This window comes from Euwallacea similis, chromosome 16 (assembly GCF_039881205.1).
Source record: "Euwallacea similis isolate ESF13 chromosome 16, ESF131.1, whole genome shotgun sequence".
NCBI classification, from domain to species: Eukaryota; Metazoa; Arthropoda; class Insecta; order Coleoptera; family Curculionidae; genus Euwallacea; species Euwallacea similis.
Window position 1 is genome coordinate 1543281 of NC_089624.1, and position 26362 is coordinate 1569642.

The following is a 26362-nucleotide window of genomic DNA, read 5'->3' on the forward strand; positions in this document are numbered from 1 at the left end:
GATGTAAAGACGTTTTTTCTGCATTTGTTACGTCGCTTTATTTATTTCTGCAATTTTTTGCGTCTTTGAGGTATCGTTTCACATTTATCTAGGTACAAAGTGACAACGATCAGGCTAGAAATTGGCAATCAGAAAGCAGACAGTTTCCGCTGAGAAAAATGAAAAATCCCATTACTTTTATGTCTGTAAATAAACGAAATTTAATTGATGTACATGACAATGATAACTATTTATTCCATATACAGGCCTCTTCTTCCTTCAGCCCTAAACCGTACGTGCAATTTCACCCCTTAGGGAGGATCCCTTCTCTATCTATCAGTGGTTGCCCCCCCACCACGAAGCGTCTCTTCCTCCCCGATTCTGCACGTGCCCGAGGCAAACCCATCGGTCTTCTTCAAAGCGCACCGACAACACCGATTCCATAATTCTCGTGTGTCTTTCACGATGATCCTCCAGAGTCACGATTTCTTATCATCGTGAACAGATTCGTGTCTATTTCCGGGTGTCCGATTCATAGAGCTGAGTGAAGTGCGTCTCGATTCGCTTTCCGGGCACCGGACTCGATCATGTCGCTTTCCGTTTAACATTAAAGCTCTTGCGATATTTATCTCTTTCTTGAAAAAAAAATTAAAATTTTAAACAGTTTTCATTAATTTTGTAGTAATGAATTCCGATGTCTCAATTGATGAGCTTTGCGCTTTTGGAAAGTATGAGGACTGGCAAACGTTGAAACATTTTGTTAAGTGAATAGTGCACAAGTATGGGACTGCGAAAAATTCAAACACACGTGGTAGTTTTGATTATTATATTAGCTGTGAGGTAAGAGAGAATAGCTGTATTTTTTAAAATTTTTTACACATTTTCAACGTGAAAAATCAAGGTTAAAAACACTGCGCAAATAGATACACTTTATCTATAGGTGTTTATTAGAACGGCAGTTTTCTAGAATTTCCATAACAATGACTACAAATTACCCAGCAAATTACACTCTCAAAACCTTTTCTTGGTATGAGTTATGCAAATTTAATTAGTAATCACACCCCTTTGCATGTGCCGGAGGCCACTAACTGCGTGACAGCACTGGCCCCGACTATTTAGATCCTCCTTTTGTTGGTATTAATCAAGTGTTCTTAATACAGAAAATTCAAAATTTTCTTTGAAATCTGTAAGTAAATCGAGGTATTGTGAGATTAAGATCAAACAGGCACTACAATGATGTCTTCATATACGTTTCGCTTCTATATTTTAAGCCACCATCAGGATAAGTGAGAACATAATATATCATCCACGTTTCGCTCCTCTGGGCTAACAATTAATTTGCAATAAGTAATGTGTAAAATTTTGTTGCTAAAATGGGATTATTGATATATTGCCTCGCAAAAATCTCCTATTTTTAAATTAAGGAAATAAGTAAAGGAACAGAACGATTAAGACTTATTTTCGATTGGAAATGCCCTTTGAAAAGCAAAGAATGCTTCCACAGAAACAATATAACGTATGGCTGTAATTCGACGTTCCAAATATAAAGTATTTTAAAAGTTTTTGTTGGTGTAAGTAGGTTAGTTAGATCAGGCAACGATAAAAGCTAAAAGACGGCCATTTTTTAAATGAAAAATTAGGAAAATTTAAATCGTTTTCTAGATTTTTCAGAAGCCGACGCCCTTTTTGAGCTCTCAGAGCCGAAATTTTCACGGAAAAACGAATCAAATCTTCGAAAAATCTATAAATATCTCAAACTATATCCAAGAAACCGTAATAAGTCTGATCGAAACAAAATCCCAAAAAATACTTGAAATTTTCAAATAGAGGGAAGATGATAGCCTTGACTAAAAATCGCCTAACCTTAGAGGCTTTAACAGAGCAGAAGGTTCTCAATTTCTGAATAAAAAAGAAGCTAAGTAATCTGACCGCAACTCAGTAATTTTACGAATATCCAAATTATCATTTCAAAATATCAGTAGCGTCATTATTCATACATAGCTTAAATGCCTCAGTATAGCTAACCAGAATACCATTCATTGGCTGAATCAAAAACCAACGTGGGAACCCACAACGTCATCCCAACAAATCATTGGTTGTCTACATCCATTAAAAATATTTAGGACTATATAAGATTGAGATATTGAATACCTGCTTATAAAAGTCTTAAATAAAAAGCATTTATCTGCGGTAAATTCATTAGAAGCAGCTTAAGCTTGCTTTAAATAAACGTTGCGTGACGTTAAATAAGGAACAAATCTGTTTAGTAATATTTCACTGCTCATAGAAAATAGTGTTGTCATAGGTGACTGTATTTGCCTTCACAAAATATGGATTTATTAATATATTTCCTGTACAGCTCAACATTCCACTCCCTTCGCTGTGTTTTCCTAACTGTATAAACAAATCGTTTGAGGAGAGATAGTTATTAATTACCTACAATGATGGTCTCGACATGAAGCAAAACTCTATCTGTTTACCATTGTATAAGTCAACAATACTGCTCACGCAGCTTGATGTATGAAAATTAACGTGAAAATGTCAAATTCTTATTTATATTTTTTACTGATGACTTTCTTTATACTCTTTAAGAAAAAAAAAACTATTTGTCAGGCGTGACTGTTCCTTTTAAAAACGTGCACTCACATAAGATTTTTTTAAATTCGGACCTGATTTTCTATAAATTTTCCTGATTCTGATTAGAAACATAAAGGATAAGCGTGAAGATCTTAAGAGGTGTTTAACGTTGACAAAAGGCAAGAGTCAGTGTCCACTCGTCGATGCAACACCATAAAGTTTCTTAAGTGAAAAGCTACTCAAAAGTAAAAAAAAATACAGATACGTATTTCAAAAAATAAGGTTGGAGTGAGCACCTGAAAAACCAAATGTCTGAACAAAAGAAAATCTGACAAATAAAATTGTTTTCAGGAAGAAATTTTTAAAAATGGTGAGTAATAAAGCCGTTAATAAGTAAAAAGAAAATTTTAATTTTTCTTTTTAACGAATTATTCAGCTTTAAAATGCGCACCTTTTCCTCAGTTTCACCAATTCTTAGTATAATTGCAATATCCTACATAAGAAGGCATATTTAAGTAATTCTATATTTTTCTTCATATAGTCCTGTCCCGTCTTGTACCTGTACCTATCCACAAATTCATTTTTTTTATTCATTTCATTTTATTCAACTTCCCTTTTAGTCATTTCTAGATCGAGAACACATGTTACAAATGTTGAAAACTCAGTAGCTACATCGAAGGATTCTTGGAACGCGTTATAATGGCAAATAATGCTCTTTGCTGCCTCTGTGTGAACAGAATTTCATACTGTGGCGCAAAGTATTTGTTGTTTTTACTTAAATTTTCTAAAAATTCTGCTATCTGGTAAAAATTAGCTGTTTTTTAGAGACTTTGGTTTCCAAAGAAGTCAAACAAACCCGCGAAAAGAAATGGAGAAAAATGCATTCTAACTTGAATTGTACCATCATCAAACAATGTATTCAATCTAAGTGCATTCAGTCGAGCAAAATTGAATATAAAGTACCAAAACAGAAGGAGCCCAAAAATCGAACCCTATGGTGCCTCAAATTACACGGCATCTTTTAAACATTCTTAACTAAGAGATATGACCGAAACGAAACCTCTGCTACACTCATAAACATTCTCTTCAAGACAACTTTCATTAACACAACCTCACGCTTCTGCAATATTACCAAACGGTGAAACTGCAAAATGGGGTTCATTTAAACCAACGTATGATCAGCCTAAATCAATATAGGGGGCTATGAAAAAATCATCATTCTGCTCTTAATCAGTCGACCAGTTTGAAGAAAGGAATGAGCAACGAAACCAGGCAGACTTTCCCACTTTAAGCTCTTTCCATATTTCTTCTAAAGGTTCTAATCTGAGCCTTTGATTACATTTGCGAACTTGTCATTAACTTGCAACTAAACCCTTCCGTGATTTTATCAATAAATTCCTTTCTCCCTTCCTCTATCGTAATTATTCAGCTAAAACTTTGTACTATTTCCAGATTGACATCTCAACGAATATCTCCACAAGGAACCCAATCCAAGAACGAAGTGGATATTTATACTTCACCGCAGATGGACACAGACTTCTGTAGGACAATTCCTGGATTAACCAAGTTCCAAATCGAATTATGCAGGCAACAACCGGATACCATTGTGGTCGCCCTGGAAGGTGCTCATAGATTTTGCTATCATTTCGTGAGGTAACTAAAAACAAGATTGAATTTTCCCAGGCTTGAACCATGCAGTCAAAGAATGTCAAAATCAATTTGATGGCTACAGATGGAATTGCTCAGCATTGCGAACTAGAGGAAAGAATCCCTACATCAGTGCCATATTACAACAAGGTAAGTTGATATTATGATAATTAATAATAACTTCTTTATGAGTCGAGGAAATTTGCGTTACGATTCAAATATATTCCTTTTGAACTAACCTGAACTAATCTGCACAGCAATAATTCGACCTTTATGTATTAACTAATTCTTATGCATAACCTTTAGATTAGAATGTCTCAAAGTCATTCTGCTCTCAATGCATGTTTTATCCCAAATTACTTTTTTTGTCGTTTGAGCCTTAGATAATTTATTTGTCAAATGGCGGTGTTCCAACAGCACCAATTCCGAGGGCAGTCGCCATTCTATTCCCTTATTATTGCCCCCGCCGGTCCCTCTTTCCCTGAAGCGCATTAATCAATTGGTTTCAAAATGAGCAAAATCATGTTTAGTATAATAATTCATTAATAACCGCCATGCCAATTAGCGTCTCATGATAATCAAAAGCGCCAGTTTACGGTAAATGCTCCATTACAATAGCTTCCAATTATTCTAAAATGCTTGAAGCGATCCTTTCCACAAAGTTCATATTACGCGCTTCAGCTTGTACTTCGTTACTTAATAGCAGTTTTAAAGGAGTAAAAATACTTTGAAATTATTATGTGTAGATTGTCTCAAGGCTATCTCAAAGAATGGTATAAGAATTGTTTTAAAATTGATTAACCATATCCCGAACAGATTATTTTTAATGGTTCTAACGCAGCAGTGGTTTGTATGGCTCTAAGCCCCATAAACTAAAATTCCTTCACGATTCTTTTAGTTTTCTTTGCATTAGCATATCAATTTCCTTAACTGTTCCCTGCACTACTTTCCCCTCTTCTTCGTGATCTACTTCTTGTGCGATCCTCTTCGTTTTCGTAAATTCAACCAGACGGTTGGTATTTTTGGGTCTCTTCCGTCGGTATCCCTAAAGGCGATTCAACAAGGAGGTATCACCAAGAAGTGAGGGAAACAGTAAAAAACCAAAATTTTCTCCAACGCAAAATTAAAAGCGCACAACACATTGGCGTAGATTGACTGATACATCTTTTTAGGCTCAGCGCGCCAGAATTAACTGAGCTATTACGTAACGACCATTAATTCGTGTTTTTCCGAGGAATAGTCCGGAAACTTTCGGGAAAGATTCCCGATCCTTTTTCTAAATATTTGCCAGAAATAATTATCGGGGCCAGTTGTGCATCCCCTGTTAAATGGTACGAACTTTAATTTCGCACCATCGAGTACAGGATGGTGCAGGAGTTTTATAATCGAGTGTATTGTTAACAAAAAAAAAATGATTTTTTAGATCGTTCGTTATCAAGATGTTGCTGATTATGGATCATTTATTCTTCCGTTCGTTAAACTACTGCTAATTAATCTTCCGCATAACGAACCTTGATCGACTCCTTTAAATGTTTTATTGATTTTAATCGCCAGCAACCACGAATGTCGCCTGAACCTCTAAAGAAACATTTTGCCGCGCAGAAAATATCACCACAGCAATAAATAATAATTACCCCCGAAAAAGAACTTGAATAATCTGAAAATCACATTTGCAGCGCACAAACATTCAGATTGGCATTTTCATTTGCATTTTTTCTCAAAAGTGAGGCCGTTTTCGAACCTGATTGTTACCAAATCGGTACGTCAATTAATTAGCAAACCTTTGTTAACTTGGCAGTGGCTTTTTAATTGTTCAGGCCGCAGAATGAGAATGTTTTTAGCGGGTCTGTCAAGGGAAAAAGTGACTACTTTATTAGGCATGGCGAGATACCCGACGAGGTCCCCGTGAACAAACGACGCTGTTTTGCATCGAAAGTGTCTCCATGTGAATATACACGGCATTTGGTAATTAGAATTTGTAATGATCTCCGTAATGGGATTTCGTACCCCATTTGGGTATTGGTACACGCATAATGACTACTGGTGGAATCAATCAGGACAGCATAAAACAAATTCCAATATCGCCTACTCTCTTTCGGTTCTGTACTTAATACGCATAATCAAATTTCATCAGGTTCGAATACCTCTCGAATCTGACCAATTTTTGCTCCAAAGGGTTCAAGAAGGTTCATCAATTAATCAATAGCGAATAACGATACATAAATCAAACGTTTGTATATTTTATCTCAGTGGTACCCGTAAGCAACCATAATGGCATGTAATCATTTAACCATCATCAAGTAAAGATCAAAACATAATTAGTGGTTCAAGATTGATATCGTGTGAGGTTTGGAAAGTAATCGACGTAATTTGTGTGACTGCTGAAACATTAATCAAAGATAATTTGACGGTAGAATCTAGGACATATGGTAATATATTATTTAGATAGGAATACTTCGAAAAAGCTAAATGCCAACAAAACCGTCTATTTTTGATTTGGAGGAGGTAATGATACAGTTACAGTAGCTGTTCTGCTTTATTCTTGCTCATGGTGAGTAACAGTGACTTCGTTTCACTGAGTTGTAATGGTATTTTTCAGCAGTTTCACACAAACCTGTTAATGCGGCCCCAAAGAGGAAAATCTAACAGGGTAACGTCCGAAAAACTGGGCGGGTTTTTTGTTCACGTAAATCAAACCCAGCTGTTGATTTCCCAAGAAATTTTGATATTAACATAGTTTTGGTAGAAATTTTGACTATATCTTCTAAGGTCTGAGACCCATCTGAGCTCAAGTTTCTTTCATCTCTATTTGCCTCCAGACTCTCCGAGAGTCATCTTCGGGGCCCTCTTTAAGGGCTCTATACACGCACGTCCTCGAAGACCTGTTCCCAGCCTGAAGCACTCGTCATAGAGAACCTCCTTGCACCCCTCTTCCTCCGCTACCTCTCTTCCTGGTCTTCTCCTCCTCAACAACGGCCGATGACCGAATAGCCGCAACTGACCAATCAGGCGTCCAAAGTATGCGAGCATGAAAAATGGAAGACCACGCTCGATAGCATCATTGCGGCTTCAATAAAATCATGCTGCACTTCCTCAACCGGCGTCCGAAAGGGAAGGACAAGCGCATTGCCATCGTTGAAGAGGACTCTTTCCACGGAAATAAAGATTTTTTATGTATCTCGATTAGCTTACTATAATCAATATAGCTAATGAACGGTCTTTACAAGAGCAAAAGCACAGAGGGAAAACATTAAAACGGCGGATTCCCGGACATGTCAAGTGTTTCCAATCATGGTCTTGATTTCGCAATCTGTGCTGGTGGTCGCTGTCAACAACGACAAGCCAGAAACGATATCGTTCCGATTAACATCGATATGCGCAATTTAGATGCAGCAAATGCGACCACTCGCAGTTCGAGAAAAAACTGCGCAGCACGGCACCACGTACGTGGTGATTGACTAAGAATTGCTCATTATGCGCCGCGGTCGCATTTATGACAGGACAGATTTACGAAATCAGCTGCGCAGGACGGTAAAAGTAAATTAAATTAGCGGGCAATAATGCTGATTAAAGTATGAGATTGGATCTTTGCCGTTAAAACGAAGAGAATAAGTTTCGATAATAATAAACAAGTAAACGAGAGAGGATGGTATTTGACCGTCCATCGGACGATTTACAGCGGCAGCGCATCGGTGTGTAGTCTTCGCTCTTTACAATTCCCCGGTAGCCATTCAATACCCTATATAGGTCTTGTCTTCAAAATTTTTATCTCTCCTTCATACCTTGTTTGTAGCCGAGGGTCGAGATTTATCTCTCTTGTTTTCTCGGCCTATTTGCGACATCTGTCTTTGTTCTGCGCGGCCCTGTCATTCATTGAGATATGTTACACTACATCCTGCGATATGTTCTTTATCGATTTTAAATTATAAACTGTGTCCAATATAAGGAAGATCAGTATGCGAGGATTTTGGATGTGGCAGGAAGCCTTTCGCCTTAAGCTCTCTTGCTTGTGGCTTAAAATATGAGGCCGAAAAGGACTTTTTTTTTACGCATTGGAACGTTAAAGCCGTTTATGAGCCTCGTCTTCGTCGAAGACGTGTGACATTGAATTTTTTAATCAAACCTTGTATATTTGGAAAACTTTTTGCATGAACTAACTAGGCATAAAGATCAGCATCACGACTGGACATCACGTCGTGTTGGTGCGAAATGTATTGTTACGATCACCTGGCACTTTTTCCGGACAACGACAGAATTTGGATGTTTGTGGCACAAACTTGGAACCGTGGAAAAAATATATTCGTTGTTATAAAAGTTAATGATTATGACCGGCTTTGTGGACATTACAACTTCATATAAATTCACCAAAAGGATATCGTCTTTTTACGATACATCATTCCTGCTCAACAAACCATAGACAAAACCGAAGACAACTAAGTGTAGCAACAAGAATTGAAAAAGTAATCGATGTAAAATTATGCGGTGCTAAAAGCTTTCATGTTTATTAAGAGACTGAGAACTTAACTAACAAATAATGTAAAAGCGACATAATTTTTAATAGTTGAGGTGCTAATTTTTTAAAACATGCAGTAAATGAGTGCCGTTCATCATTTCTGTAATGGCAATTTTAATCCCGTGATGAGTCTATAATTACCATTGTTCTTTTATTTTGAAATTTATTCACTTCCCTCTCGTAATGTCTTATTATGTTTAGTCTAAGCACATTTGTTTACATTACAATGTCACACATTTCTAAAAAAACAGATATTAACAATACAACCATAATAATCGGTGACACAATAATAGGACAAATATGATAATATTCTGCCCTTTGTGTATATCTCACGCCGCAGTACAAAATCCCAGACGGCAGAGGTGACATAAAGACCATTTGACACACTGAATTGATTTGTATGCTGTCATCAGATCTGCCAGGGACGGGGGCCCAGTAAACAATCATTACATAATATTATCGTATTTAGACCTTTTTTTCTATCTGTCTAATATTCTGGTAATGCGGATTAATTTTGAGTAATTTTTTATTATTTTTAATTTGACTATTTCCTAGTTTTAGTTTCTCAAATAATCGCCGCCACTGGTAAATTAAATGGTTGCACCTGGCCAGTGAATGGAATTGAAAAAAGGTATTGTTTGCAAATAGAGCGCTACTTAGTGCTTCAACAAGAACTAATAATAGCGATTCTATAAGTTGGGGCGTCGATAATTGCAACTAATAATGAGCTATTTTCTTTTTCGTAGAAGCTGCAGTTGAGATTTTTTCGCGCCATTCAAAGGCCAACAGTGCCATTGGCGAATTGAGTTTAATTATGGGGCACGTGACGCAGTGAGAAATTATTGTGCTATTGTGGGTTGACGTGGCTTGATTTATTTTTCTGGTACTTCTGGTTGTTTCAAACGAAGAAGGACTGGCTCATGAAAAATTTAAGAAAGATAAAATTAATGCCGGTACAGTTATCAGTTAAAATTTAACATTTGTTTCTTTCTCGTATCTTCTACAAGTGTTTTATATAACGAGCGATACTTAAGGTTACATATACAAAAATGAACTCCAGCTTCTTTTACCCGTATCTCAGAAATTACAAGAAATTTTGCAATTTCGTTTATATGCGCTTATAGAGCGTATCGAGACGATTCATTTGAGCCACTATTTAAGACAACTGCTCTACGGATTCCCGAGATATCGGCGTTTAAAATTTGAGAACTGGCAAGCATTTGTTATTACAAATTTTCAGAAAGATTCTAATTTTACGTACTCTATTTTACAGCGTCAACGGCCGGGGTTCCCCAGTCGGACTTCGACAACCGGGATTCCTTGGTCGGATCTCGACGGCCGAAGACTAAATTATTAAAAGAAACTTAATTATTCTGTAATTATCACTCTTATTATTATTATTTCCAGGTTACAAAGAAACCGCCTTCTCTTATGCCCTCGCATCAGCAGGAGTAGTAATCGCTGTTGCCCGAGCCTGCAGCTCAGCATCTCTTCGCAACTGCGGGTGTGATGAAAAAATTTACAAAATGAAGAAACCACGGCAAATCCACAAAGAAAATATTATTTATAACTCTAAAACGAAACTGCGGCCCCTATCAAGTGAAGTGGCGAAAGGCAATGGTATATACACAAATTCAAACCCATTTTTATACTACTCGGAAGAAAGGAAAATATCGCCTAGTAGTGCAAACAATATTCTTAATGACATGGTAGATTCCGCAAATAAAGAAGCTCCAACGTTTTGGAAATGGGGAGGCTGCTCCCATAATTTAAAGTATGGTCTTAGATTCTCCAAGATGTTCCTGGACTCGAGGGAAAAGGCCGATGACATTCATTCCAAGACCAATTTGCACAATAATCAAGTAGGAAGAATGGTAAGTTAATAGGTTTATAAAGGAGTTAATTAAACTCGAATTCAACCTTTCCCATCTGCATAATATGAAAGTCTTATTCTCACCAAACAGTCGGATGATTTATTTTCTACTACCGGCGGTGCGGGCCACCTTTACAAACCGAAATATTTTCACACAAAAGGTATCCGGGGACTCCGCCCCTTTCTTCGGCCATCGCATTTCGGACTTCGGTTATTATTACAAGATTATTATGAAGACCACACGCGAGATATTACCATTGTTTTTGAATCCTCGAGGTGAGAGCCGTGCAGAGTGGGACTCAATTGATTTCGTTCTTGTTGAAATTCGATATAGTAAATTAATTGCAAATTTCACATATCTATAAACTGGCAAAAGCTAAGAAATATGTATCGGGTGAAAGTCACATGGGTTTTAGCCTGAAGCAGGCAGGAATGCCATAATCAAAGAGCTTCATGTCGCTGGTACGACTTAATTTCCGAATTATAACAAATTTAGAATAGGGGAAAAGCAAAGTCTCGGATCCTTCAGAAATAAAAACATCAGAAAACGTGAAGAAAGTCTTCAGTCCTTCTCAAAGCTTCTACTTATTTTCCTGTCGAAAATAATACAATACTAATTTCAAATGTATTATATATACAGCGTGTTTCAGAAACATACCTCTTGTCTTGCAGACTCGGTGGAAGCTGCGAAAGAAGTAGCTTTGTTAAATTTAGCATTTTATCATGTAATAACAGTGAGTCAAGTAAGCGAGGGGATCGTGAACACTTTTTCCCTTTAACATCTATGGTCGTTGTGCTTTGATCTGACCAGATCAAAGTACTACGGCTGAGTGAACTTTCTATAGTTATATATTTTCGGTCCTTCTAGTGCTCACACTACAACTTCAACAATTAAGAAAAGAAATTATAGAATGTACGCTTATTCCATTATCATTTTGTATACAAGGTTAATTGTAATTATTTCTTTTAGATGGTAAAACATAATATGGACGTGAGGTGTAAATGCCATGGAGTTTCTGGGAGTTGTCAACTAAAAACGTGTTGGAGAGCTACACCTGACCTTAAATCAGTGGGACGTCTGCTAATGGAGAAATATTCATCTGCCATTCTGATTGACCCAAACCAAAATCCGAGTCTTGATTTAAATCTCGGAAGGAAGAACTCGAGAAAATTTAACACGTAAGTTTAAAACGTCTTTACTCAAAGCTGCCTAATGGCAAATACCATTATGTAGAGAAAATGTGCCTGTAATTGCCCCTTAACATTTTAACCCCTAATCGTGTCTTTATTTTTTAATCATTGTTGTCACTCTCTCACATTCGTTTCGTAAAGTAGCTTTATGCGATGCGTTGTTTTTGAACATATATTTAGTTTTTGTTTGTTTTATAGCTCTTTTTGTCGTTTGCCGTTTTCACTTCTTGTTTTATGTTCTTGGCGGCTTTTCAATTCTTTTTCTCTCTCTTAAGTTCCATAGTCATAAGCTTATGTGCCTAAGATGGTCCTTCGTCTTTTATAGGATCAGTTAATAAAGCTTGGGGGCCATCATACGGATATTAGAAAAAACTCAGAAGATATTTTTATGAATTTCTTGTAATAGGACCAATTGAGTTCCATAAAATGATAAGTTGAATGGCGGCCACACTCATTTTCATCCTATATCATACACTGAACAGAAAACATGTATAAAACACCTTGATGGCCATGGTATATGGTGGTTTTATCTAATTATTTATCATCTGCTTCGATTTCATATCGACAGGGTGAATTCAAACAGTCCATACAGGAAGGTAACAATTCAACCCCAAGCCAAACGGAAGAAATCCAAAGGAAACAAGAGAAAAAAGGATTTGACCTTTGATCTTCTCTACTATGAAAGATCACCGAACTTTTGTGATAACATTACTTCGTTGGATATACCTGGCACTACTGGACGAGCTTGTAATAGGTAAGGTGAAGAAATTAAGGACAAGTAAAGGAGAGTAGTGACGATCCTAATAGAACCAAGAACTTATCTAATTCCATTAATTTTTTTACATCTTTCTTTGATTTCATGTCACCTGAAAATACCATCACTCCTTGAAATTGTATGAAATTTTTCTTATTTCAGCACGATTAAGATGGGTCCTAATAGTTGTACGTCTCTGTGCTGTGGACGAGGATACAACTCAGTGAAACGTACCAAATTGGAAAGGTGTCATTGTGAATTTGTTTGGTGTTGTGAAGTAAAGTGCGACATATGCAGTGAAACGAAGTGGATAAACGTGTGCAAATGATCAATAATTTAATTGTGTGTTTATTTCACAAGAGGGATATGAATGTGGTTAATTCAAATAGCGAATTCTCCCTTTTTTTCTCCTTTGGAAATATTCACAAATACACAATTGTGTTTATTTACACGTATACAGAGTTAGAAAAATGAACCAGGACGGCCCATTACTTGCTAAACAATAAAAAGACAAAACACATTTTTTTAATTACCCAATTGAAAAGAGACATGCGAATTTTAAATGGACCACCCGGTATGCCTACTGAGTGATTCATCGGACCAACCATGGGGCGTCACTCTAGACCTAAGAAAAGCCGAAGAAGTCGTTGATCTCGAAGTCACTCCAGGTGCCGTTCCAGAAGGAGTAAGTATAATAAAGCATTTTTTCCTCACTCAAACTGTCTGATACGTCGCCCCAAGGCACCAGAAGTCCTCTGAAGGCAATATATTGCAATCAGAAGTATTTAGAAAAAAGTTTTAAAATCGAAATAAAGAACGCAATACGTTAGAATTTCAAGGTAAATCCAAAAAGGTAATAATACACCAGATGTTTTATTTAAAATTTATATGTGGCCACTAGTTTCATGTAGAACCTGTAAAGCCGTAGGTATAACACTACGTTTCAGTAAATAGATTATGTTAAAAAACGCCTAAGGAAATTATTCTGGTTCTTTTTACTGATCCTGTATAATAATAATAATTTACCCTTTTACCCTTAAATTATTGCTCTATTATATAGTTTTTACATATAAATACTTAACTATTTATTTGAATTATTGTAAAATATTATTTATAATTATCATTGTTAGATAATTTGTAGATTATGTTAATGACTTCAAATGGCCATCCAAATATCTAGTATACACAGTTTGTAGCAACATTTAACGTCAAGTTTCAAACTGCTAGAGAACAGTGTGAAGTTTGATCTCAATAATTGCCAGCCTTAGAACACTTGTTTATGTATTTATATTTATTATTTTCTTATTCCTTTTTCAAAAAATATTAAAATAAATATTTATTTGAATTTCTTACACTCCTCTAATACCTCTCTCTTAATATGAATCAGCGCAGTATTATTGCACTGATGGCTTCTTTGGATCCGTGGAGGAGCGATGCCAGATTGATGTTGTCTATATTGATTTCTGGAAAGCATAAACCACCGCTTGCTAAACGGTTAATACGGGTCATGGAAACATTATTATTTTACAGGGCGGCTCAAATATTAATTATTCGCATTTTTTCCATATAATTAATTGTCTCTCTCTCTCTCTCTCTCTCTTGTTCCCTGCCCTTTCTTTATCTCTTTCTGACTTGCCCGCACCTCTCTCTCTCTCTCTCTCTCTGTCTTTCTCCCATTTACAACTTTTTATAAATATTTCTCTAAATAATAAGTCTATAGAGTTACGACTTAATAAAACTCAACTAAAAACCATCTTAAATCCTACATTTTTCCTATGATGATCGAGTTATACATATAAATATGATAAGTTAACAAATTTAGTTTTAGATATTTTATAGCTCAACTTCGATACCCTCTAAAATAAGCCCAGGCACAAGCTCCATATGAACCGGATTCGAATCTAACGTAGGCAATTTGGCTTTACTACTCTCCAAACTATTCTCGGCATTCTCTTGAGTTGTAGGTATAGAAAACCTTCTCACAGCCTTCAGAACTTGCTTCAATGAATCTCGTCTACCCGAGGAATAGCATTCGTTGTCCTTTTGAAAATTAGTCTTCCTGAGCATTCCCTGGAAGTTGAAGGGAGGATCATCTTCATTGGCGGAGGCTCTTCTGAAACATTTAGTTCAAAGTAGACGAAATTGTGATAATAATTCCTTTCACAAGGAATCTTACCTTTGAGCTATAGTCCGAAGCTCTGCTATAGGATCAACATTCCTTGGTTTGGAGGTTACATTGCTTGATTTGATAAAGTGGAAATCGCTGTTAGCGGGAGTTGAGTTGTAAGTGCTCTCCTTTGGCTCCTTTCTACATACATATATATTTTGTATCCAGTATGATATTTTTATATACATTTACTTACTTATGGTCGACCTTCCTCAATTGTACCAAACCAAACCTCTCCTGTTTCTCTTTAAAATTGTCCTTACTCCAAAGTTCCGTTTCAGTTTTGTATCCTCGTTGTTTATCGTGTATGCTGCTATCGATGATTTCTACATTTTTAGCTTTAAAATTTTCCTCATTCTTCGTAACTTTGACATTTGTTGATAACACAGTCAAGGAATGCTTTGGATCTCTCGTAAAAGGGATTGACATCAGATCAGTATTCAACTCTTCCTTGACCGAAGAGCAAGAGGATTTTGAATCATGGTTGCGCCACTTGTATGGAGTATCCCAAGATTCTTCCGCCAATCCTCCCCTAAATATCGGTAAAATCAACAATCAAAAATTATTATTTTCTCTTTTTTTGATGTACCTAACATTCGTCAAGGGGTCTTGAAGCATCGCTGTATCAAAAAAAGGGATCTCATCTAGCCTGAATTTCATTTTCATGATAACAGGTTTCACTTCACCTATCCAACTCACAATCTGCGCTTTTCTATCAATTCTATTCAAATCAACAGAATCCTGAATTTTTTGAATGTGGTAGAAGGCATTTTGGTTATAAAAATGAACCTGAAACAATCAGCATTGTGGCAGAAAATTTTTGATGCCATAATGACGCACCTGCTGAGAAAAGTTGAACAAATCGTAAAGTTTCATTGATCGATACATCATCAAAACGTGGAAAATACTACGGGATTTCCATTTTTTAGCAAACGGTAAGATGAACTTTCGGTCTTTATCGTCTAAAGGTTCATAAATGTCTGGTAGTGCCTGAATATGTTTCTGAGCTGACTTTCTGTAAGCTAAATCAAACATTTTTTTTATCAGGCAAGAACACGTTCTGTACCCTTTTGAATAATTTCTGCTGCTTCTTCGGGTGTCATAACACTACTCCGACGCCTCTTCTTGATTTCTTCAACTAAATTAATTAACAGATATTAATAAAATTTCATTATACCTACACCTGTAGTTCTACTTACTATACTCTGCTTCTTGCTCTTTATTTTGCTTATTAATTTTGCACTTAACAAGAAATCCCCTCATTATGCTTTGAATTTTCACTATTTTCCTCACTTGCGTCTCGTACAATCTCGACAAATACTCTTCGTTATAATACTTCAGGAACACTTTGGTCTTCCCAATGGCCCATTCTTCCATTTTCAGTCTGACTAACAAAAGGCGACAGTTGTCTTTGTCGATGTCCACACATTCATCGAAATCAAATGCCAGGAATTTATATCTAGTGTAGAAATGACTATTTTTCTAACGAGTGCGGAAAGCGATACTTTTCCGTACGCTATTGCAATTGTCAGAGCAACGCGGACAGTAGAGTTTGGCCATGCGGTCGAGTATAGAAAAGGTGTTTTCCGCAACAGTGAAAAAAGTATAAATTTTTGTTCTTAAATGCGTGCGGAAAAGTAAATTTTAGTGCATACAAATAGAGAAGTATTGCATGATTATTTTGAAATAAATTTTTCGAAGGATTTTGGTACCGTCTTAAGAACTCAGGAAAAGATATTCGATGAGGAAAGCCTTCCTGTCGGATTTTGGCGGTTTCAACCACAGTCAATGGCCGAATTTGGTGTTTGACTAATTCTCTATCGAAAGTTTGAGGTTTGTCCTTTAGATTGGATCGTATGCACCTAGAAATGAAATAAATGAGAATTAATTAATCTTCACCGAAATATATGTTTCCAAGCAAGCAATTACAAAGTTACTGAAGTTCTTGGTAATTTTTTCTCTAATATCTAAAAATTGCAATTCTTGTTAGTTTTTACCCATAGCCGTTTTTTTATTGGAAAATTGCATTATTAATTTTTGAAACAATTTGGACCCGAGCCTGACTCTACCCTAGCCCGAAGAAACGGCAGTCCCACCCGGGCACAAAAGAGTTATTGCCCGACCTGATCCAGACTTCGAGCTTAGTTAAAAATAGGGATCCGACAGGGGTCACCTGGCAGGTGCAAGTAAAAGTAAAAGCTCGCTTTCGACTCATTACACTAATGGGCGGAATTTGGTACCTACCTGCGGAAGAATATTCTTTCAAATTTTGACATAAGATCTGATTATTGTTCGTTTACTTCCATGATTTTTCCATATTCGCACTTGAGATCATATAGAGATCATCATATACGTACCTCACGAAGTGGGTACCACCAGAACCACCTCCAACTGAGAGTTCCTTAAGCAAATCCAAGCACACGGCTCTAAACATAGTTCCTGAGGTCCTCATATTACGAATTTGAGAAAATTGATCAACTATCTAAAAAAATCATGATATTCAAAAAAAAATTAAAATGCATTATTCCAATAGTTACCTTCTTACATCCCAACCTAGTTCTACGTGTATTGTTATCTTCTGAATTTGTGATTAAACACCCTGTCCTGTCCAACTTCTTTGCAAAAAGCGCTTTTATGATCGAATTATCTGAATCTCTCAGTACTTCGATTATCTCTGGCGGAAGAAAATCTCGGTTCTTTTCGGTCATATCTTTTACGTTATATGAGACGATTCCTGTATAATGGGCAACAGCAAATTCCATCGGCTTTGTTATCATTACTCTGCAGGATTCTTGGCTTTGTAAGTTATCTAAAGAATTAGGCAAGATTATGTCTGCAGGTGATAAGTAGGTCAATTTACCCATGATATATTGTCCTCCCAAATTTCGTTTTGCAGCGTCGTCAATAATGGACAAAACACCCTCGGGCTTGCTAAGTAACTGATTAAGGGTGTTTCTGTTGTTGAAAAAACTGAAGGGCTGCATATTGACTCCCTCCTCCTCGGCATCCTGCATTTCCCAAGCGAAAGTTCTTTGCAAAAAATGGAATTGAAGTTGCTCGTTGAGAATGTTTATAAAGAGCTGAGGCAAATGATTTTGTTTAAAGCATTCAAACCCCGGGAAGTCCAGTAAATGTATGGAATATTTGCTACCGCTAAAAGAGAATTTTATTGGTTTCTACTAGAAATCAGGACGAGATAGTGATAATATCGCCTACGTATACAACAAAGCGATTTAGGTTAGGAGATTCCTTATTTGATCTGACTTACAAAATTGCTTTTCCAATTTCCAATTTTTCGTTAATCAACCCAACCACATAATCAACAAATCTGCTGTATAAATTATTGGCCAACACGTCCCTGATACTCCTAGCTTCAATCCAAGAGTTTCGCTTTCTGATGGCGCTCCCCTTTTTAACTAAGCAGTAATTTGTTAATGACCAAATAAACTTCTTTTCGTCCAGTCCCAGTAATTGTGAGAAATTATTGGCATAAGATTTGTCTTCTAAAATTGCTGAACCGTCTTCGTCATCTTCAATAAATTTTATTTCTCCTGAAATCAAGTTGAGCACGATTGATGATCCCTACTTCGCTCTTTCAATCTAAGTAAACGAAGCGTTGAAATGTTTCTATTTCCTTCATACCTAAATTTAAAATTGCAGATATCAAAGAGAAGAAAGTGGTTATCTGATCTTCCGTAAACTCAAATTCCTCTAAATAGCTGAATATTTTTTTATATTTAATGATATTCCCCTCGATGTCGTCTCTAGGCTTATTCGTGAGTTGTTTGCCATCAGCAGGTATGCGCAAATATTTATAATCTCTGTTATTACTCAACTTGTACTTCTCGGTTGCATCGCTATACACAATGCCATCGTAAAGGTAGTAGAGAATGTGATAATTGCATTGTGACCTAAAACCAATTATGCGCTTTTAGTACCCATAAGTAATTTTTTATTAACATTTTTCTTGTACATTCCTACCATGGAAAATCTCCGTTTTAATTAGTAATTTACGTCCCAACAATTTTTAATAAGTACCATGGGAAAGAGGGGAGGGGCATAGTTTGTGGAACGAACCATTACCTTACGGGCTTGGAGCTTAAAGTAAGTAATATTCCTATATTTTCCTCGTAGAATTTCATTTTTAATAAGAAAAATTTCCGTTTTAATTTGAAATTTGGTATTGGTAAAAAAGTACCACGCTGAAGGCCCATGAAGTCTCTCGATCTTCCGAATTTCGTTGTGATTAATCGCGATTAAATTTTTGCGACTTGGGGCATTCCAGGACCGAAACGAAAATTGACGGACATTACATGCTTCGAAATTTCCCGCGCCAATGCGGCCCCCCCTTGTTGGATCGAATTCACACGAATATCACAAGACGCTCAAATTTCTCTCTAATCATTCCTATTTCTAATAAGCCTCAATAACGGATAGAACGGAAACTATTGGTCAATATTTGACTGAGAAATATGGCAAGTTTCACTCGCTATTTCCGATCGATAACATTCACTTACCATATACCAACCGTGCTGACGGTTGATATCAAACTATAGATGTACGCCTGTATTAAAGTTGAAAAGAGAAGCTCTAAGAAGCAAAAGCTAACTAAACTTACAAATCAGCAGATGATACTCTCCACTTCTCCAAAGCTAAAGTTTTAAACTTTGCTGCAGTTAACTTTCCTGATTGACCGAAGGATATATCGGTCTTGAAGACACATCTAAAACATTTTAATCTTATTGTATGTTCAGAATTTAACTTTCAATCGAACAATTTTTATTTTTTTCTTATTTTTTTCCGGAAAATTTTTCATCATCTCGTTAACGTAGTTCAGGCCTTTCGTCAACCTCACCTTGTAGAATAATCATTAGTAGGAGTACTTGCGTGGGTTAAAGCGTGAATCAGTTTCACACCATGTCTGATTCTAAAGACATTTACAGGCATCTGTCCCCCAATATAAAATAAATGATCTATAAGATGAAGGTAATTTGTCGTCTTTCCTGAGGCACTTTCACCTGAAATGACAACGAACACTCAAATATACCATGAGATGATTACTGAATTGCTAAAGAGTACCTGTAAGGACTATCTGTTGAGTGATTTTATGATGCAAAGCATTCTGATAAGCTGTGTCAGCAATTGCGTAAATATGAGGAGCATTGTCTGATCGAGACTTCTGGACATATTTTTTATGGAACTGCAAAGAGCAAAATTCGTCACATGCTTAAACTTATAAACGGTACCTACCTCTGTTCCATAAGTATTGAGCTTTTGATAAGGATTGAAACTTAACAAAATGTCTCCAACGAAGGTATAAAACTCCTTACTTTTAAATCGTTCTTCCAGTAAGTTTAGAACGGCCCTTTCTGTGATTGTATCTAGATCGGCTAAATCTTCCTCCAGGATTTTTTCCAGATTTCCATCTACTGAGCGTTTCAAATACTTTCCGACTACTGCAACATCTGACTGTCTGTCCCAAGTACTGATTCTATTGTCCTGCACCAAGGATTTTACTTCTAAGCTTAGCTATAACGAATTTTCCATTAGTATATGCATCTTATCTATCAGCAGTTGCTCTAATACATGATAGTTATTCTTCGGAACCTGTCCGAAAAATGGATGTTCGATTATCTCGACAATGTAGGGTCTATGTTCAAAATTCTTTACTAGACATCTGCAAAGTTCTTCAATCAGATCATTCCGGGTTTTTATCTGAAACAACTTACTCGCTAATAAAATCGTGGAACTGCTCTGAACAATTCCCCAGCTTCTCCAAGGTAGGAGGGGGATTCTTGGCGATTTGAATAAGAACCCTTGAAGGGTGCATATTCTGAAGAGGTGCTTTCCCTTCAGCTAATTCAATCGCAGTTATGCCTAAGCTCCAGACATCAACCCTGTCAATAATATATTAACTCAAAAAAAACTTCTGCGATAAAGCTGTCCCTAACCGATTATCATAGAAGCCCTTTTGGTTGTCCTTAGAATTAGCTGTAACAACTTCTGGTGCCATCCAGCATGGAGATCCTACAGTCTCACATAGAACTCCGGTTGCTGTTATAAGTTTCTTGGAAAGTCCAAAATCGCATAGTTTCACTTCTCCTTCTTTAGTTAACAAAATATTAGAAGCCTTGATATCTCTGTGAATGATTTTATGCTCGTGTAAGTAAATAATCGCCTGAAAGCCTTGATTTCTTGGTCTGTTTTGAAAGCCTGAAGTGTTTATTACCTTCACAATTTCTTTTAAAATATAAGCAATATGCTCCTCCGACATCCTTTTGTTCTTTCTCATCAACCCGATAACCAAATCCAATGCATTGTTACCTTCACAATTCTGCCAAAGATGAACCGAATTTAAACAGCTCTATCAGCTATAAATCTTGGTCCTACCTCTAGCACAAGCCACACTTCGTCGCTCTTCTTGAAGATGCCATAAAATCCCACAATGTAGACACAACTTCCCAATTCTTTGAGAATTTCATACTCCTCATCAACATAAGCTGTCGTATCTTTGTCGTATTTTTGAATTTTTATCGCAACCTTCTTATGTGAAGCTTGCGTATCAGTGGCATTGTATCTTAAAGTTGTTGAAATTTAAGTTAAAGCTACAGTTTAAGTTGTTAAGTTAAAACTTGAAGTTGTTTAAATTAAAGCAGTTGTTGAACGCGTTTACATTTAAAAATTGTTGACTTACACATTGCCGAAAACCCCTTGGCCCAACAGGTCACCCAGCGAATATCGGTCTCCGACACCTGGTATGGTGGCCAATAAGGTATTTTTCATTTTACTGAATTTAAATTTCAAAATGTCTGTGTTGGTATGGCATCCTGAAATGCTTAACTAACTTAGTTGATGAGTATAACAGTCAAAAGTGGTTTGATCAATTTGTCCCAGTTTCATCTGATATGTCCAGGAAAGCTTTTAACTTGATTGGCTTAAAACCAAGGCCGTAACGGTATAAATTTACAATTTTCCTGCTGGCAACCTTTGAAATTTCTAAAGGTTTTTAAAAGATTATTCGTGTGCACAAAAAAAACTTGTTGGGGACCCCGACGTCTGTAAACCTTGCATAAATGGAGTTGCAACATCTCTTTTGCTGTCTGAAATTACGTTTGAACCTTTTTTTTTTTGGTAGGGGTTCGTAGCTATTTTTCAAAAGCATTTTTTTCAATTAAAAAAACAACTATTTTTGATTCGCTCAGTGACGCGCCTACCAGGAGGACATTCGATATCTTTGCGGGAAGAAATGTTATTCCCCGAAAGATGCCAAGGGAGAAAAATGCTTATTTACTGATTGTACTTTCTGGTAGAAGGAAATTCTCAACTTAAACATCACCTTGTATAGTAGTTTTAGCACAAAAGAATGTTTCCCATTACAACATACATATAATTCGATGGCAGGGAATGTTTAGCCCTATATGTCTCCATGTCATCTGTGCCGTCTAGAAGGTATAAAATTCCCGCAAATTACATAACGAGATAACTACTCCATTTGCGCCGCAATCCGCGGTTCCCGATAAATCGACATAGTTGGTCCATTAATGGAAAAATCGTCTCAATTATCTTCTGAACAATTTGCTAATTAAAGGAAAACGGCGCAATTATTCAAAACATGGCCGGTCAATTAGCCAAAGCCTTTTTCATATTGAAAAATGTTGAATGTTACATTTCTGTCGTTAACACAGATAGATCGAGTTAATCGTCATGCTTTTACAGCTAATTGACTAATTTGTAAATGATTTTACATTGTTCAATTCAATTTAATAGTACTGCCTAACTGACCTTTAATTGTCACCTCTGATCAATATCATCTATCTAAACTACTTTCACTCGGCGCTTTAAGAACGAATGAAAACACCATCGTAAATTGTTTTCTTTTCATATACCATACTCGGGCTTAATGATTCACACATAATCGGTTTTAATGATTTTCACAGAAAAAGTTTAAGTGAATAGCGATGATGTGAACGCCATATCGGGGATCAGTATCTCCACATTTATCTGTATCAAAAATAGGATTGAAAATTAAATTCGATATGTTCGTTATAACGCACAACATCATAGTTTTCAGGTTTCCAGGAGAAATTAAAAATATGATTAAGCGAACGAAAGGAACGAAAATAAAATTAAATGTGCTCACGCGCATATTTTTAACAGATATTTTATGTTTTTTTTTTCATTTATTCTATAAAATTTAACGTCGTTAGGTACTTCGCCATAGATATATATTTTTATACGTTATAGAAAATAAATCAAGGACATAAAAGATGCCAATAAAAACTGAAAAAAACTCTCTTGAAGAACTGTTGAAAATTGTCTTACCAATAAAGCAAAAGAAGCTATTTCCTCAATTCCACTTGATTCCTTCTTTCTCATCTAAAAATCCACGATACATCGTGACTTTTTACTTCCCATATCAATTACACACCTAATTCGCAGAAGGTAAAGAAATTTACTGCAAGAGCGTTTTTGTAACAGGTCTAAGCTAATTATATAGAAGCCGTTTAAGGCTTTTTAAATGGGATTTGAATTAACCTCCCGTGTTTCTGTATGAAGAAGATATATCAGCTTTTTATTGAAACATTACACTAACGTTAAATAGGGTAATTAAGTTTTTGCGGTGAGAACTTTCTTGTTTTATACACACTTCGGTCTTTTAACGATATACAAATGGAAAGAGGCAGGTGACCAGGACGATATTATGACCTCATCAATACGGACAGTATAATGTCTGTGGATTTCGCAAGAGAATATGGCAAAATTTGGTTTTTCTCACTTTTTACTTATGTTCCTTAATTATTAACACATAATTAAAGCAATAAGCGCAAACCTCTTTAGAACCTCTTAATATAGGATCGGTTTTTATATTGACGTAATATTGCCTAAGTTAGAATTTGTGTTCGAAGTGTGTGACCCTTTAGATATTTGTGAAATTTGGTAGGAAAAAATTCAATCAATCTGTAGAAACCATTATTATTTCAAAAGGTTACTAAATTACTTCTTTTTATTAACGATTCTTGAAAATTACAAAATTGATACCATTCAATACATTAAAAATCCATTTCCGACTCAGTTGATCATTTCGTAAACCAGATTGGAAGAGAAAAAATAAAAAAAAGTTTCTAAATTGCACATAAAATGTTTAAGAAAAAAAAAAGTAAAAAGATTTCGCCAAGGAAAAATTGTTAGTCGTGACGCCATCTATACACCTTTAAGTCGATTAAGACCTTTTCAACGTAAACGAATCTGTAATTTTTTACAACGTCATCTAGACACGAGTAGTAAAACTAAATATTGTGTAACCTAAGAAATCTGCCTGCGCTTAGCGGATAACGCTTAACTTATTTGATAAATGATGCACAAGACAAAGCATCGGCGCTCTCTTTGGTATAATAACCGTATTACACACGACGGTACTCTTATGTACCTTTTTCCAGTCAAATTTTGCGGTATATTTCGCAGAATTTCCGAAATTTTTACTTTAAAATCATGTCTGTATAAGTGTTAGATGAATTTAATAAAACGCCGTCATTAGATAAAGAATATTATATATTTTAAGATTAACTTTTTCTCAGTATTGCTCAGAATAACATTAACGTAACGATTATTTCAGTAATAAAAAAATATATAAAATAAATCAAGTCTTTGTTATTTTAATTATTTCCGAATATAGAGCTCTACAAAGTATATATCTAATTGAGGTATTATCTGGATCTCACCTTATGGCAAAGGAAGCAGATGATAAATTTAGAGCAATGCACAAACGACATATAATAGCGTTTACGTTTCGAAGATAAAGGGTAGTCGTTTAGGGTGAAAATGTTCCATGGAAAGTATAATTCTATACAAGATGGAATAAACTATCGATATTTTCAAATTATCAATATATATCAGCTATATTTATAAAAGATACAAAAAAACCTTCAGTAAAAGCATTTCAGGAAAAAAAGGACTCTTTACTGATCTATCGATATCCATTATATTGATATTCTTTTAAAAGTGCGTAAAAAGAATTTTAATTTTATAGGATAGTTTTTGTAGCTAAAGGCCTGCAAAATGAGAAAAAAGGATATTATCTAGATACTTTCCTTACTTTTCCGTAGTACCTTTCAGAAGTATATTTTCATTTAAGAACATTTCATAAAATTTACAAGGTCCAAATTTAATATTATTCTTGTGCCATTAATGCTATTTTAAATTACACGATATGTTTAAGCTCATTAAATAATTTAGCTGGTGTGACGAAAAGCACCGCCCTAATCTCGTATAAAAAAACTGATATTATCACAATTCTCTATTATTTACTTAAACGTCGTTTTCTGACCACGGTTTAATGAAAATTGATTGCACGCCAAGCCAAACGAGTTAAGCAGCTTATTCCGCCATTATATTATTTACAAACTGTAGCTTACCATTGTGTACAAAATACATTAGGAAAATTGTTATTATAGAAATTCATGGAGTAGTTTCAGAAGGCGAAGAAAACGATAGAGAGGTAGGGGAAGTTAGTATAATACGGCATACTTTATACATAAAAAAAATACAAAATGATAATAATAGTAGCAATTGGTTTTATGGAAAAAAATAAAAACATAAAAAAAGAAAATAAATATAAAAAAGTCATGCTGTTGCACTGGTGCAAATGTACCATTTGATCCACCCTCCTTGAGTAAAATTACATACCACATCAAACCTGTAAATATCGGCATTTGCATCAATAAAATTGAGGACAACTTACCTTCAAACCCAGTTTTTTCATCCGAATTGTCACGTTTTTTTAACTTGGTAGTCTCACGACCAATTAGCTTATTTAATAGCAAATAACCAAAAAAAAAACCCTGTTAGTTTCTTCTGGAAATACCTGCACATTCGACATACACAGAAAAGCACTATTTTTGCAGTGTTAATATCGAACCCATATTTTCTTAGGTTTTGATTATAATGGAGTTGCAAATGTTGACAAAAAATTGGCTATTTTAGGGACCAATTTGCAAATTACATTACGAGATTTTAGAGATTATAGATTAATAAATTAATATTAATAAAGTTAATTTTAAAAGAAAACCAGAGTAAGAACGTCTTACTGGATACTGTAGTTAATGTTCTATTGGTTACAAAGGCTGAATACAAAAACACAATTAGCTATCAATTTAGCATCAAACAGCCGAATAACCTATTTGAAACATCTACTAATTTTAAAAATTTTAATTAATTGAAACTTAAATGAACATACTGTGCGATTTTATAACACTACGCCATATCGTACCAATTGCCCCTACTTAATTAATTCTATTTCGAAGGAAGTGGGTTCTTATGTCCGCATGGCTAAGATATTGTTGAGTGTAAGTATTCTCTAATCTCCCCCTAAGAAATGAAGACAATCGTTTGTTCATTGCTGCTACTTACATCATGTTATGGTAAGCTCCTATGCCCAAGGATGATAGAAAGCGATCAAGCTATTCCAAGACGCCTTAACGCTATTCTAAAAAAAAGTCTGACAATGCCAAGGAAAACTGTTCTCAGTAATGTAGTGAAGATTGGAGGAGTCCCAATAAAAATTCCAATGATACTTGTGCAAAACTTTAGCAATTGTCAAGAAATAGTCTCAAAGGGCACAGAGGTCCAAGCATTCATATTATACGCAGAATGCAAGTGGATTCC

At 35.7% G+C, this 26362-nt stretch overlaps 2 protein-coding genes across 2 annotated transcripts; one reads left to right on the forward strand and one right to left on the reverse strand.

Annotated features, from left to right (window-relative positions):
• Positions 1 to 357: 357 nt before the first annotated feature.
• Positions 358 to 13496, forward strand: LOC136413986 (protein Wnt-10b-like). The gene is made up of 7 exons (XM_066397761.1): positions 358 to 819; positions 4009 to 4178; positions 4240 to 4353; positions 10124 to 10590; positions 11560 to 11768; positions 12349 to 12534; positions 12697 to 13496. Exons 1-7 carry the CDS (start codon positions 761 to 763, stop codon positions 12860 to 12862), a joined length of 1371 nt encoding a protein of 456 aa, XP_066253858.1. The 5' UTR covers positions 358 to 760; the 3' UTR covers positions 12863 to 13496.
• Positions 13497 to 14307: 811 nt separating this feature from the next.
• On the reverse strand, positions 14308 to 23134 carry ninaC (STKc_myosinIII_N_like and MYSc_Myo21 domain-containing protein ninaC). Its single transcript, XM_066397758.1, has 24 exons — positions 23024 to 23134; positions 21396 to 21528; positions 21092 to 21278; positions 20931 to 21035; positions 20653 to 20879; positions 20431 to 20598; positions 20288 to 20378; positions 19952 to 20230; positions 19781 to 19901; positions 19557 to 19719; positions 19320 to 19424; positions 18344 to 18612; positions 17970 to 18252; positions 17562 to 17854; positions 17239 to 17510; positions 17059 to 17183; positions 16414 to 16563; positions 15901 to 16160; positions 15768 to 15839; positions 15542 to 15723; positions 15291 to 15490; positions 14898 to 15233; positions 14711 to 14842; positions 14308 to 14647 (listed from the first exon to the last, which is right to left on the reverse strand). Exons 2-24 carry the CDS (start codon positions 21482 to 21484, stop codon positions 14368 to 14370), a joined length of 4389 nt encoding a protein of 1462 aa, XP_066253855.1. The 5' UTR covers positions 21485 to 21528; positions 23024 to 23134; the 3' UTR covers positions 14308 to 14367.
• Positions 23135 to 26362: the final 3228 nt, after the last annotated feature.

Bases quoted from the DNA above. Each gene is read 5' to 3' on its own strand.
- LOC136413986 (XM_066397761.1), top strand. From the start codon at position 761: ATGGGACTGCGAAAAATTCAAACACACGTGGTAGTTTTGATTATTATA. The intron at 11,769-12,348 runs GTAAGTTTAAAA...TCATATCGACAG, and splicing joins AACTCGAGAAAATTTAACAC to GGTGAATTCAAACAGTCCAT. The intron at 12,535-12,696 runs GTAAGGTGAAGA...TTCTTATTTCAG, and splicing joins ACTGGACGAGCTTGTAATAG to CACGATTAAGATGGGTCCTA.
- ninaC (XM_066397758.1), bottom strand. From the start codon at position 21,484: ATGAAAAATACCTTATTGGCCACCATACCAGGTGTCGGAGACCGATAT. The intron at 21,036-21,091 runs GTAGGACCAAGA...CATCTTTGGCAG, and splicing joins AAGTGTGGCTTGTGCTAGAG to AATTGTGAAGGTAACAATGC. The intron at 15,724-15,767 runs GTACAGAACGTG...TGTTTGATTTAG, and splicing joins AGCAGAAATTATTCAAAAGG to CTTACAGAAAGTCAGCTCAG.